General features: G+C 42.2%; 1 protein-coding gene across 1 annotated transcript; it reads right to left on the bottom strand.

Moving 5' to 3' along the window:
* Nucleotides 1-736: 736 nt before the first annotated feature.
* LOC137137614 (glycogen phosphorylase, muscle form) lies at nt 737-14,579 on the bottom strand. Its single transcript, XM_067524109.1, has 20 exons — nt 14,228-14,579; nt 11,877-11,978; nt 10,694-10,772; nt 10,485-10,588; nt 9,316-9,447; nt 9,018-9,129; nt 8,782-8,864; nt 6,265-6,408; nt 5,894-5,986; nt 5,170-5,316; nt 4,458-4,621; nt 4,247-4,361; nt 3,593-3,694; nt 3,356-3,503; nt 3,216-3,274; nt 2,751-2,892; nt 2,341-2,548; nt 1,972-2,106; nt 1,664-1,730; nt 737-1,137 (listed from the first exon to the last, which is right to left on the bottom strand). Exons 1-20 carry the CDS (start codon nt 14,468-14,470, stop codon nt 988-990), a joined length of 2,529 nt encoding a protein of 842 aa, XP_067380210.1. The 5' UTR covers nt 14,471-14,579; the 3' UTR covers nt 737-987.
* Nucleotides 14,580-15,272: the final 693 nt, after the last annotated feature.

The following is a 15,272-nucleotide window of genomic DNA, read 5'->3' on the forward strand; positions in this document are numbered from 1 at the left end:
AAGCACCGACAGTGACAATGCTGGGTTCAGTTCTTTCTGCAGCAACCACAGCTGTCAGTCGTACGGAGTAGTACAAGCTGAGAGTACACTGTTATAGTTTTATCAGTTGGGCTAATGTCCACAGTGTCACGAGCTCAGCTATGTTAGACACGGCTGCACCACAGAATACCCACATCTTTCAAAGATCAATTCAGTCACTCAAGTTTTAGGCAGAGTAAGCTTTTTTACATTCTAACACAGGTCCTGTTCAGGGAGTACAGCAGAATGAGAGACAGACAAACATGCTGAAGACATCACAGGTAAACTCATGGATCTACACAGTACATCTGCATCACAGGTCTCCATTGTCCATGACTAAGAATACACACACAAATGGATACATTCTGCCAACATCATTAAACACAGAGCAGTTGGAGTCTTTAAACATGAAATATTAAGGTGAATGTTAATGTGCTGTGAATATGGAGACACAGGGCAGCTTTGAGGTGGTGAAGGACATAAACACTGTTCTCTCCCATTTTTAAACACAGGTTGGTTTGGAACACAAACACAGGTTTTTTGGAATTGTTCACTGGGTTTTGGGGAATGTAGTTGGAGCAGCACTGTTGAGTGAAAACATTGTGACCTTGGAAAACGGGGAAGCAAAATAAGGAATCATGTCTTTAATGCTTTTACTCCAGCTGATGAATGTCATGATCCCAAGTTGAAATTATTATTATTATTATTATTATTATTATTATTATTATTTAACTGCAGAAAAACTGAGCTGAAGATACGAGGTTTTCACCCAACAGAGACTATACTGTGTGACTTGACAGTGGGAAATAATGATGAATATGGTCGCTTCAAAACAGGTTACTGCAACTGGAAGTAAGAGAGGTTATACAGAGATCAGTCATGTAAATAAATACAGTACACATTGAAAAGCTACAGAGTTTCTCTCTCTTGGTTGGACCACACGGTAAGCTACAGTGAGGTGGAGGAGGTTTAGCGAGGGTCATCAGGAGCAGCAATCTTCTCCAGACTTGGCTCCATGCCCCAGATCTCCTTGGCATACTGGGAAATGGTGCGGTCACTGGAGAATTTCCCAGAGCCTGCAATGTTATGGATCACCTTCTTGGTCCACTCTTTAGGGTTCTGTTGATAGGCACATGGGAAAACAGGATAATCACTGAGACCTGAGTGCTATAGTATAGTTTAGCGCATATAGTGTATGGTACAATTTATTACAGTACTATGTACTATGGAATAAAGTATAACAAGGTAAAGTGTGCTGTAGCATAGCACCATAGTGTCTAGTATTGTATTGTAATGTACAGAATAGTTTAATATAGTAATATCATATTAGTATAATATTCTGGTGCAGTACAGTCTCAGTACTCAGACCGAGTACAAGAACTATAAAAGCATACTTTTGTTTTCACGCCTATCCTAAGCTAGTATTAGAAGTCTTCAAACAGTCCAGAATACTGCAGCCTAAATTCTTAAAATCTTAAATGGAAGTTCTCCTTCATCTTTGTCTGATCTCCTTCAGCCTTATATTCCATCTGTTGCCATTGGCTCACAGAGTGCAGGGCTCCTATCTGTCCCCTGTCTGAAAAAAAAGTCAGGTGGCTACAAGGTCTTTTCCTATTGTGTCCTCGTGCCGTCCTGACGTACTGACCTTGTAGAGCTCGCTGACTTTCTCTTGACATTTGATGTAGTCCTCATAGTCGGCAAACACCTTGAACCTACAAGCACAGACACACAGTTGGAGCTGAAGTGAATATGATCACAGTCAGACAGTTTTCTAACATTTGTAGAGTCCATCAGTTTGAATGTAGGTAGCGATGATGAAATCTTTCTGGTACAGATTCTCTATTCACATGTATTTGACAACGGATGACAGTGATACTTTGATAAAACTACATGATTATTGAGATAGAAGCAGAATGTGACAGCATAGATTCCTCAGTAGTGATGTGCTCCAACCTGTCATGGTGCATCAGCATGTTGACGAGGTCTTTGAACAGGTCAGGCTGGCTGGGACTGAAGAAGCCTCCGGAGATCTGGTCTATCGCCTGCTTCAGCTCAGGGAGTTTATTGTAGTACAACAAGGCATCATAACTGGGAGACATTTAGAAAACACTGTTAGTTACTACGTCACTACGTGTTTGCTGCTTTGTCGGGAGATAACACTGCTTTAACTACAGAGCTTCAAACAGAAACAATTGTTTTGTTTCACGCCAAAGTTCACACCTGAAATTACAGAATGTAACAAAAGTGAGCACAACCCAGATCATTAAAATGATAAGTCCTGTTCAGTTCATTTCTTTTTGTTTTTAGCAAAATGAGGCTCACCCCTTCTTGTCCATAGCATCCACGTCTTCCACCCTCATGCCGAAGATGAAGAGGTTCTCCTCTCCAGCCTCCTCTGCCATCTCCACGTTGGCTCCGTCCATGGTGCCAATGGTGAGAGCGCCGTTCAGCATGAACTTCATGTTCCCGGTGCCAGAAGCCTCAGTGCCTGCTGTGGAGATCTGCTCTGACAGGTCAGCTGCAGGGATGACTGCACAGAGGAGACAGGGAGAAAGATCCAAAATAATCTGACCCAGCCTCAGTCCTCTGAACCATCACTGACAATAAGAATCAAAGATCGGAACAAAGGAGCCTGCACACTACACAAATCCTTTTAGGAGAAAGCTGGTTCAAATCTAAACCTGAAAAATCTACATGAACTGCTTTGGAATGGGACTGACAGTATCCATTACCTTTCTCAGCCAGAGTGACCCGATAGTTCTCCAGAAAGATGACCTTGAGGCGATCTCCCACCACTGGATCATTATTGACAATGTCTCCAATTGATGTGATCAGTTTGATGATCATCTTAGCAGTATGGTAACCTGGAGCTGCCTGGAAACACAGAGGACTGTCACAATGATACACTTACAATAAGCTGAGATGACCAAGAACAGCCTTTGTAGAATCACTGCTTTCCACACATGAGAAGAGTGAATAACAGTTAAATGCATGTGGATTTATGTATAATCTCTGCTGCTAAAAAGCGTTTATTTAGTAAACAGATATTAAGTATTAAGTATTTGTCAAGTTTGGTGAGAAGTAGGCAAGTTCCCCTCTTTCCAGGCTGTACGCCAAGCTAAGGTAAAGTACACCCAGCAAGGCAGACGTAATCAGCTGGGTTCGATTCTTCTATCACTACACACAAAGCTGCTCACCTTTCCTCCAATCATGATGGTCCTGGGGACCCAAGACTTGTTGGGCTCCTTCTTGATGCCTTTTAAAGAAAGAAAGAGTTTAGCACAGTATTCAGATTAGTTTTTTCTGCAAAGCTGCCAGGAAAAGAAGGAACACCCACGGTTGTACAGAGTGATGATGTGCAGGCAGTTGAGTAGCTGCCTTTTGTACTCATGGATTCTTTTCACGTGGACGTCAAACATGGAGCTGGGGTTGATTTTCACCTTGTACTGCTCCTCAAGATAGGCAGCAAACTTCATCTTGCTCTCCTGAAAGTTGATGTCCAAAGATTCAGTGTGATTAGAAAAAAGAAACATGGCACCATAAAAATCTTTCTTTACGCTTTTTGAGTTCGCACTTGTTTGACTTTGGCAACATCCCGAATAAAGGCTTCATCATCCACAAAGTCCAGAAGCTGCTTAAGCTGGTCCAGGTTCCGGATGTAGTCGTCACCAATCCTCTGCAAGAAAAACCTGTCAGTGAGGCTGTTTCCAGTTCTAATCACCATATTAAAACATATGTATGATTTGGAAGTGTAAGCAGTATAAGCATAGAAGCTGCATAAATTTAATTTTAAAAAATCATCCAGGAAAATGTATGATGTCTTAAGGCTTCTGCAGAAAACAGTGGAGTAATTTCTTCAAACTATATAAAGCTGCATTAGTTAATTTATTCGTCCACAGAAAGACACAGGAGCAAGCTGTAAACCAAACACTAGCATAGTTTCACCTTAAAGAAATAAATATAAATATATAATAAAAACAATAGTATAATAAATACATGCTGATATAACCATTTACCATTTAACTGCACTGTATCTTTCTAAATAAAACCTCCTTGGAAGTTGTGGATGACTTTGTAACGGTTAGTTTTCATAAAGACACTGTAAGAGTTTTCAAAGCTATGAACACGTTGCAGATGTCTGTCAGGTAACTATCTATGCTGACAATGTAAGGACTCGAAATAACTCCTCTAACTTCTCAGCTCTGTATCTCTGAACAGACAGACAGACCTCAGCGATGACCTCTGCCAGACCAGGGTTGCACATAACCAGCCACCGTCTAGGTGTGATGCCATTGGTCTTGTTCTGGAACTTCTTAGGGTCAACTTCATAGAAATCCTTGAACCTAGTGAGGGAAATGATGAATGTAGAAGCTTGAGATGTCTATAAAGACACTAGTGCAAACAGGGTAGAGAAGAGCTGAGGGAACTGCTTTTCCTACACTGTGTCTTTGATGATCTCAGAGTGGATGCGAGCTACTCCGTTGACAGCATGAGATCCCACAATGCACAGGTGAGCCATGTTGATTTTCTTGACGTTCCCTTCCTCAATCAGTGACATGCGGCGCAGACGGTCAAGGTCTCCAGGGTAAAGTTTACTGATGCGCTGGGTGCGGGTGCAGAAAAGAGACATGGAAGTAGAACATTTGTTTTTATGGAGATGCTGAAGTCCGAACACATAACAAACTTACCAAAACTCCATCTTAACCTAGTAAAAATGTATATTACAAAGTGACTTATTCAGCTTCAGGTAGGTGCTGCAGTATCAGCACATTATCCCAGTAGAAGCAACACATCTCTAGACTGAAATGTCCCATTTCTTGCAATAAATAGTACGCAGAAGAAAAGGTGACTACTATTATGATTAAACTCTGTGTCCACAGACACTTTGTTAACTACAGACCCTGTCTGAGTTAACAAAGTGTTAGAGATGGTGTAGTACAGAGAAAAGACAGATGTTACTACTGTGCACTCATGTGTTCTGCAGCAGGATGTGGTGTTTGCTGTAAGGTTGGTTTCTGTGTCTGACCAAGCATATAAGCACCTGCTTCTTCAAACCAAAAAGCAGCTTCTTAAGGCTGGAGAGAGAATGTGATGCTGAAGGCTTAAAATACTCATTACACTTTGTGCTGAAAGTCATGAAACTCCTTGTACCTCCAGGTGCCTCCTGTTGATCTCGTAGATGATGTCCAAGTGTCGAGGCAGCAGATTTTGGAAGAGGTCGACAGGCCAGCGTTCTAGAGCTTCAGGCAGGACTGTGTGGTTGGTGTAGGCACAAGTACGAACCACGATGTCCCAGGCCTACACCCAGAGAGGACAGAGAAGCCTGACACTATCACACATATCTCTGACTCAGGAAGGAGCTGTAAGATGAAGTTGAGTTATGTACATGTGTAAATTTCTATACGCATTTTTGCTTAATTTGATCATTTCGTGTGAAACGTCACTGTCCATTTTTCAAGTCCTTTTGGAACAGATGATTCGACATAATGAAGTTAACCGGCTCACTTGCAGCCACAGTAAACAACTGACCTATCAGTTATCACTTTCCCTCTGAGGAAGCAGCAGTCCTGCAAAAGGTCAGGGACTCAGGAAAGTATTGTGTCTCTAGTTCATACAGATTTTACTCATTTGATTGATTTTGATGGATTTTTGAAATCTTTTTTGACATCTCTGGAAAATGCAGAGGAGGTGTGGTAATGTATGGCTGAGGTGCTGCTGTGTAGTTAACGCAGCATTAAAGGATACAACACAGAACTAAGTGAGCACAGAACAGGCTGAATGTCTCACACTTTTTGACAGGTGCTCTGATTTTTCTACATAACTCGACAGGCTGTTAGTTTTAAGCATGTTGCTGCACTGCTGCAACATCATGTACCTTCTCCCAGGTGAGTTTCTCAATGTCCACCAGGATCCTCATCAGCTCGGGGATGGCCAAAGCCGGATGAGTGTCATTCAGCTGGATGGCCACCTAAAGACCAGATGTCACAACTTTAGATTCACCTTACTAGCTACAACACACTTAGCATTTATTATATAAAAAAAAAAAAAAACTGTCACCTTCCAAGAAAACTCTGATCAAAAACTACAACTTTTCATACAAACTGTCACCTTACAACTTACAACACTTACAGCTTCTCAGAAAGACTTACCTGTACCACAACAAGCTGGAATATCTGTGACTGCTTAGTTTACTGTAACATGTAGCACATCGTACCCAATTATATAATGGGATGATGGATCTCTTACCTTGTCTGGCAGTGTAGAAAGATCCATCCGCACAAACTCTGTGGAGCCAAACTTGGAGGCTTTGAATCTCCGGATGATGTCTTGAAGAGTTGCAGCTACAACAAAGTACTCCTGTTTGAGACGCAGCTCCTTCCCCTCAAAGAACTGAAGAACAATGACAACGCAGACAACCATGTCACATCATTTTAGAACACCTGCTAATAAAATATCTGCAGTAGAAACACAGGAAGACAGATCTCTTCTGTAGGTATATCTGTTCTTGTGTTATCTTTGGTTGCATCCGAGCTGCATTGTTTAGCCACGTGCTGGCTGCAGTGAGGCCCAACAAACCAAAGACAATATCTGACATTTTCTTCAACAAGTTTTCATGTATGTAACCTGTTTCCACTGTTTATGTAGTATAGAAATCGTCCAAAACCTCTCTTATTGTGAGGAGGTCAATGTCTTGAATACCCCAGCCGCACTGAACATCACTGTCAGAGGTAAAAAGATATAAACTCCTAAATGTTTTTTGAGCGAGACCTACTGCCCAATCAGAAGATTTCGACTACTGCAGGAATGTAGAGCGGTCGTCCACCAATCCTGCAGTTGTTGGTTCGATCCCCGGCTCCTCCGGTCACATGTCGAAGTCTTCTTGAGCAAGAACCCAAACTTAGTTGCTCTATGTGAGTGTTGCATAGCAGCTCCCCCATTGGTGTGTGATTGTGAGTGTGAATGGGTGAATAAGAAGCAGTGTGAAGTGCTTTGAGTCCCAATATGTAGAAAAGTGCTAAATAAGTGCAGAACATTTAATCATTTTTGTGTCAACTTGATAAATTTTGGTCCATTTTATGTGTTGAGGCTTCTCTGGGTTCAGCAGCTAGTAGCTAACTGTGTCCTCTCACATCTAGTGGACAACCGGTTTATCCAAGCTTATTATTTCATTACCCAAACTAGTTTAACACACTGGTGATTTAATTGATTATTAGAGCTTTAGGACAGCAGATAACACCAAGTTCCAAACTTATAAAGATTAATGTCTGTTGAAAATGGGCATGGGCAAGGACAAGACAAATGTTTGACATACTTTCATGCCATCTGGTTTGTGCTAGTTTGAGCTCAGGAAACTGTGGGTTATTTTGCTCGTCATAGTTTAACTCAGATTTCAATCATTTGAAATTTCACATGAAAACAATGTTCAAGCTACTAGTATCTTTCTGTATTAATCATTGTGCTACAGCTGGGTGTAGACAGTCTTCCTGTGTACTGTGCACGCACTTTGTTTAGATAATGTGGATAAAATGTTTGTCTCACAGCCCATGGTTCCAGTCTGTTTTAGTTAATATGGTGAGTGCAATGTTACAAATCACTGATTGAATAGTTTTTACCAAGATTTATAATAAGATTCAAGAAATAAACGTGAGTAAAGTTTGCATAAAGTTTGGATATTTGTAAAATGTAAATAAAAAGAATAGTTGCACAATTTGAATTTGATGCCAACACATCTCAAACAAAACAGGAAAAGTTGTGTATTGCCACAAAACGTGTGTTCAGTGCTTTCAGAATAACATTTCTCATCGTAAAACTGCAAATAATTTTGTGAATTTCATCATCTACTGTTCATAATATAGTTTAAAAATGTAGGCAATCCAAAGAAATCGCTGTCTGCAAGGGACAAAAAACAATTCTAAATGGTTGGGATTAAGGCCCTGAGACAGCACTGCACTAAAAGCAGAAATCACAGCATGGGTTCAGATCCAGGTCTGAAAGCCATCGTTGTTCACAGGACAAGAACTGTCTGAGTCAAAATCTGAAATCTTTTGGGAAAGCATGAACACTATCCCATGCTAAAAAGGAAGGTGCCAATCTGACTTCTTATCAGCGCTCAGTTAAAAAGCCAGGTTCTGGACACTGTGGGGGGCTTTAAAGCACAGCATGGATAATTTGCACATCTGTGAAGTCTTTATTAATGCTGAAGGATTTGGAGCAACATAGTTTGCCTTTTTTTGTGATGTCTTTTTAAGAAGTCTTCCTTATATCAGCAACATAAAGTCAAACAGCAACAGCATGGCTCAGTAGTAAAAGAGTCCAGGTGCTAAGCTGACTTGACCACAGTCCAGCCCTGAAAATATTTGGTGCATTATGTAATGAAAAATATGACAACAGAGGCTTCAACTATAGTAGTTGAAATCCTGCTTCAAGTAAGAATAGGAAAATATTTGGTGTCAAGATTAAAGCAATAGATCCCTTTTAGTTCTTGACCACAGTGTTGTTTAACAAAGAGGTGATGAAACAGTGCTACACGTTTCTCCGCTCAGCTTTTTTGAGACATCACATTCTAAGGAAACATTTTTCAAATAACAATCATATTTTTCAGTTTCCACATTTCATATGTTTTCCATCACTACTATTATTGCTATCTACAATCAAACTAACTTTTAGAAATGGAGATTGTTAAATCACAGTCTAAGAAAAATGTAGACAGATATTGACAGAATAAGTTCATATGTGGTATGTTTTACAAAATAATTGACTCACATTGTCATTGGGGTAGAGAACTCTGGAGATATTCTCAGCCAGGTTTCGATCCAGCACAGCTTGGATGTAGCCACCAACATTAACTGTGGGACAACAGCACTTTGAGCATGTTGTGCTCGTCTAGTTCACTGGATTGTTTAGATTTGTGTTTAATACAGTAGCTGACAATTTAAATGTCATCTAGTATATAAACTGTATATTAGTAATGATATTTAACACTTCAGATGGCAACTCACAGTCTTTAAGGTTAAATTCACAGGGGGCCTTAGCAGACCACAGTCTCATGGTGTTGACAATGTTGTTTCTATAGCCGGGGACTGGGGTGTCATAGGGAAGAGCCAGGACCACCTGGATCCAAAAAAAAACCCACATTAAATTCAGTGGTTATTATTACATCATTATAAAATATGATCATCTAGGAGTTAACGCTCAAAAACACAACTAATCTGCTTCATTAGCACTGTGCGGCCGTGACTAACCACACTAAATAGTCCAGTACTGATAGCAGAAGTCTTTCCATTGGTTCCTACCAACCTGTGTGTCGACCCACTTCACCCCTTCAGCTGTGTGTTCCACTCTTCCATAAAAGTGGACTGGGCGCATGTACTCAGGGCGAGCCTTCTCCCACGGGTTCCCATAACGCAGCCAGTCATCAGCTTCTTCCACCTGAGGAAACATGCCACCTTGGGGTTTAGGTACTGTAAGTCATACTGCAGCAGCATGTTAGTATTTCTTCATGTTTTCACAACTTATTTACATCTACTGCAAAATGTGGAATAATTACTAGATTAAATGGCCTCTGAAATACAAGTATTCAACAGATGTAAAAGTAATAATAATAACATAATGAATAACACCACACAGGAAAGCAAACTCTTGGTCATGATCGTTCCAAAGGTCCTGTTCAATTTAATCTTCTTCCTCTACTTTTCCACAGCATGGTACTGGCTCACTTTGGATACATTTGCCTTTTTTGTGCTGGGCCTGGTGTCTCAGCGGGTAGAACATCAGGTTGGCCTTTGGTGTAAAAAACCCATGCCAAATCAACATGCGGAACCTGTTCCTCGACGGACCGCTGAAGCGACAAGCTGAAAGTCGTTGATCTTTGACCTCTGCCATTTTTCTAAGCCAGGTGACATGATACCAGAAAATGACGTGCAGCATGTCATGGGGCATCACTGTGATGACCAGCTACACTGAAGTATTATATTTGCTGTGGAAAAGGAGGTAATGGGGTGACTGTGGTGCAGGTGATATAGCAGTAGTCCATCAATCCCAGGGTTGTTGGTTTGATCCCCAGCTCCTCAGGTCACATGTCGAAGTGTCTATGAGCAAGACAATGAACCCCAACTTAGTTTGTCCTGGTGAGTGTTGGCCACTTGCATAGCAGCTCCCCCATCGATGTGTGTGATTGTGAGTGTGAATGAGTGAATAAGAAGCAGTGTAAAGCGCTTTGAGTACCAAAAGGCAGAAAAGCACTAAATAAGTGCAGAGCATTTACCATTTAGGTACCTGGTACCAAAAGCAATCAGAGTGGCCACGTGCCATGTGGTGAGGAAATAACAAACAAACAAACAAACAAACAACAACAAGAAACACTATTCCAGCCAGGGTTACACCCTAAAGCAAGTTCTTTATATTTGGTTCGGTGCATCAGTGCAAGGACACAGCGCCCCAGACCCACCACCAGGTTCTGAACTGACCTGCCAGCCGCTGACAATTTTCTGATTGAAGATGCCAAACTCGTAGCGGATGCCATATCCATAAGCAGCCAGACCCAGAGAAGCCATGGAGTCCAGGAAACAAGCTGAGTCAAAAGAGGGGGGAGGGTTTGAGACACGGCACTAAACATCACTGTTTGTCAGGAGATAGTGGTCAAGTTTATCAGTTACCAGGAAGAAGCAAGACTCACCAGCCAGACGACCCAGCCCTCCGTTGCCTAGACCGGCATCTTCTTCAATGTCCTGCAGCTCTTCCATGTCCAGTCCCAGCTGAGGAACAAATCAGACTTAAAATATATGCATCACTACTTTGAAATCACAAGGTGGTGGAAGACTTTGGATATTTGACCAATTTCTTGTCTTTCCACACTAAAAACAAAGATGTTCAGTAGCATCAGTGGTGTCACCCATTGGTAGCTGGAGGGACATTGTGGAGTCTGGAATTGTGTCGTTGTGACTGTGGTGTCTTGTGGGTAACAACCTGGGAGTAGCCAAAGTGAATTACAGTCGTTAATTTACTGACAACAGTCACTTAATTCGTCACCACTCAGTCATTGATTGCAGAACAGGGCAACTTTTCAACTGCATTAACCTACAGTAGATGAAACTGTCTTACATTCATGGAGCTTAAAAGACAAACATTGAAACTTGTGAACTAAGTACATTTACTCACTTAAGACTTTACTTAAGAGGCAAATATAGTTTTATATTTTAACTTAATTACATCTGAAAGCTATAGATGCTTTACTAATTCTAATTATTAATCCAAAATGTTTTCAATAAATAATAACTTACTGTTATAGATTACACTACTCAGCATTGTAAACACTAGTTTAAATTAGAGTCACCAATACCAGCTACAACATTAAAGTGACAGACACATTCATGCATCTATTCTTATTATGCACTTGGATTTTTTTATTTAAATATTTTTTTGTCGCCACAGTGAATCATTGATCCCCATGTTGATTCGGCACGTTCTTATGCTGGATGCCTTTCCTGTCGCAACCCCTCCCCAATTTTTCCGGGCTTGGGACCAGCACTACATGGCTGAGGATGGGGATGGGCTGTTTGGAGTTCAGTGTCTTAGTGTCCTTGGGCAAGACACTGAACTCCAAACAGCCGGGCACGAACCTCCGACCCTATGGTCAGTGGGCGGCCATTTTACCAACTGGTTTAGTCTCAGTCCAGCCTCTACATAATTAGCCTTTTCCTGTCCAGTGTGTTATATTAAGATTAGTGTGGAGTCTAAAACAGCACTAACTGATCATTCTTCACTAACCCCAACTGGAAGCACAGGTGCTAGATAAGAGGGGAGTCATTGCTGTGCCCTTTTCCTTGACCTTTTAACTTTGACCTTTTCCTTGACCTCACCTGGTAGGTGGCTTCATCACAGGCATTCTCCAAAGCCAGATTTACCATGGTGTTCTGCAGAGTGCGGCCCATGTAAAACTCCAGGGAGAGGTAGTAGACACGCTGCAGGAAATCAGAGGACACCAACCTGTGAATGTTTGCTTTCAGTATATTCCCAACTCCTATAAACCTGCCAACAATTAAAACTTTCTTTAAACTTATAAAATGCAATGAAAGAAACATTTGCAAACATATTTAATGTTTTATAAACAATTTGACCGGATGAGACTATGTTTAATTCCCCGAAAAGACACTACACATTGTCAGGAGGCCACTACTAACAAAAGCTACGTGCTGTTAGATGTCCCCATGGACCCTGCAACATTATCTCCAGAGGAGAAAAACAGCTGCTGTTGGAAACAACAGCAGAGCTATTACTGGCATCTCCTCCAACACTATCTCTTAAACCTCCCAGAGAAGTCTGTCCAGTCCCAGGACAACAGAACCACACAGTGTTAAGTGTCTGTTTACAGCTGAGTTAGAAGAAGTCTCACACACGTTCCAAATGAACACATGTACTGGGGATGATTGCCTACCAAATGATGTGGTGGTAATGCTCCAAAACTGTAAGGGGTCATGCATGTCCTCAGCCTCTCTGATCTTCTAAATTGGGACACATTGTGATCCTGCTCGTCGTCCACCGATCCTGCAGTTGTTGGTTCGATCCCTGGCCCCTCCGGTCACATGTTGAAGTGACCTTGAGTAACACACTGAACCCAAACTTAGTTGCTCCCGGCGAGTGATGGCCAGCTGCATAGCAGCTCCCCCATCGTTATGTGAGTGTAAGTGCGAATGGGTGAATAAGAAGCAGTGTAAAGCACTTTGAGTACCAATAAATAGAAAAGTGCTATATAAGTGACCATTTAGTTACACTGAATTATTGGTTTTAATATGCAGTAGCTTTGTTAATTTATTGTTGCACGTTTGATGTTTCTCAACACAGTATGCACCGATACAGAAAACAGACTTTGAGAATCCCTTTGGCCTCTACTGAAGGGGAACATTTAGACTAACAGCTCACATGTGTACCGTTACTTAAAAAGCACCAGTACCTGTTGCTTGTAGTTTAAACACGAGGGAATGTTGCATTGAGTAGTGGCTTCATCTTCATGCATCCTTTAATTGTGTGTTTTCACTTTACAGCTTTAACTCTCTGCATTATGTCGTCATTGCAGCTCCTGGATGTCCAGGCTGAGTGAATATTAAGCTCAAACCTCAGTGCTCTAATGTCTAGATCGTCCCATAAAATTGAAATGTCATTCGCACAGAGACATTTGGTTTCTTTACGAGCTTGGAGACCACCCATTACACTGTACATAAAGTTTTGTGAAGCAGAACCAGGCTGGGCTCTACAATCTGAGGGTGGGAGGATGAGCCAACCGGAGGGTACAGTACAGTTTAAGAGGCTAAAGTCAGGATTACTGGATATTCAGGAGCAGCATCTTTATAGTGGGATGAACTAAAGCCTCACCCAAGCCAGACTTACACCCTGTCTATGATTCCTTTATTATACACGTGAATGCCCTTAAAATTCTCCCTTCAACTTCCTCCATTTAACAAGGAAGTGCAGTGCAGGACATTTTATAGATGCACTGAAATCAGGTTATTAGTGGAAAATAGGTCTCTGTATAAAAAGGTTACAATATCTTAATATGCTTTGTAACGCTGCGTGTGTCCATTTAGTGATGCGCCGTGTGGCGCTCGTGGTGGAGGCTAACGGAGCCCCCCTCCCCTTAACCCCCCTCTTACGTAATCCACATTTCCACAATTAACCAGGCTTCCTAATGTCACCCAGAAGCAAAGCAGCAGGGCACCTGCAGCCTGGACTAGTGTCATACGAAGCACAGAGGACGCGCACGGGGGGGGGGGGTCTTCAATGGCGAACAGTGGAGAGGATCAAGGTCGCCGAGTCTGATGCAGAAGTACGTGCAGTCGATTATGTAAGAGCTCTGACGCCAGGAAACGTGAGTGAGGATTCCCTCCTCGACAAACACTCCAGCAGCCACACAGCCAAACTGGGGACCGGAGTGCAGTGTGCGTCGAGACAATGTGGCCGGAACATTTCTATAAAAGGATATGAAAAGCAAAGCAGCGGAAGGGGCGCGTGCGCACACACACACACACACACACACACACACACACACACACACACACACACACACACTCAGACAAACGTTCACACATGCGCACGCGCACAGCATCAGCTGTGATACTGCAGCACAGAGCCCCGCGCCCCACCTCACCCCACTCCCCCACCGCTTCTCGGTCAGCTGTGTGTAGGTGCACGACTGCGACATCAGGCCGCTGCTTACTTTGGGGTCTTTCTCATAGTAATGCTGCTGCGTCCGGATCCAGCGGCCCACCAGGTGGTCTCGGACGGTGTTGGCAAGGGCAAAGTAGTAGTCCCGTTTGGTAGCAACATTTCGGTCCTTAACTAGGGTGAAATGGAGGTGTCGGTTGAAATTGGTTTTCAGGTCTGCAACGTTCTCAACGCCGGCCAGACCACGGACCGAGATCTGCTTCTTCTTCTCCTGGTCTGTCAGCGGCTTGGCCATCTTACCGGCTCTTTCTGGATAGTATTTACTGTGCGTTGAGAGAAATGTCCGCCGGCCGTCCGTCTTCCCCTCTGTCGACTCTCCACAGACAACAGACGGCCCATTGATATATGCATATATTTACGTAGATACCGCCTTCCCCACTGGAACGTACGCCAACGTCGCCGCCATGTTGGTGAGGTCAACTCTGGCTTGTTGACAAATACATATAAAACGCGTTTACAGTTGTCGAGTTCAGTGAATCGTCTCTTTTAGTAGGATTATTACAAAAAAATACGTTTGTCTGCAGTTAATGATAACTTCGATCGTTGGGCTGTGTGTGTATCAGTGTGGATTGAATGAAGTGAATCACTCACGTGGTGAAAAAAAAACAACTGTCATAAGGAATCATAAAAAAATTATGTGTAGGTTTGGTTTAACATCGCCTAACTTGTCAAAACAAAAATGCATTTTTATTATGGATGGCTAAGCTGTTATTACTGTTCAATAATATGCTAAATATTTTATCTTCTATATTATACTACTTATATTACACTGTTTACTATTGGTAATCTAATACTATATTATATTGCTACTCTAAAATTACAGCCAAACTACATCCTATTGTACTTAACCTATATTTTACTTACTTACTTACTCTTCTCTAAGTAATACAGCTCAAAACGTTATTTGTACTTAGGTCAGAGTTGACCTCTCCATCATGGTGGCGACGTTGACGTATCACAACAACGGGCCCAAGCAGCTAATGCGGCATCTGCATCAATTGAGAGACAGCCAGGTCACGTACGCGGTGTCAGCAGCC

Source organism: Channa argus, chromosome 12, assembly GCF_033026475.1.
Source record: "Channa argus isolate prfri chromosome 12, Channa argus male v1.0, whole genome shotgun sequence".
Classification (NCBI taxonomy): Eukaryota; Metazoa; Chordata; class Actinopteri; order Anabantiformes; family Channidae; genus Channa; species Channa argus.

Coding starts and splice junctions, on each gene's coding strand:
- LOC137137614 (XM_067524109.1), bottom strand. CDS start 14,470: ATGGCCAAGCCGCTGACAGACCAGGAGAAGAAGAAGCAGATCTCGGTC. Junction 2,893..3,215: donor CCATCATGATTGGAGGAAAG/GTGAGCAGCTTT, acceptor CTGTGTTTCCAG/GCAGCTCCAGGTTACCATAC. Junction 2,549..2,750: donor GGTCACTCTGGCTGAGAAAG/GTAATGGATACT, acceptor TCCTCTGTGCAG/TCATCCCTGCAGCTGACCTG.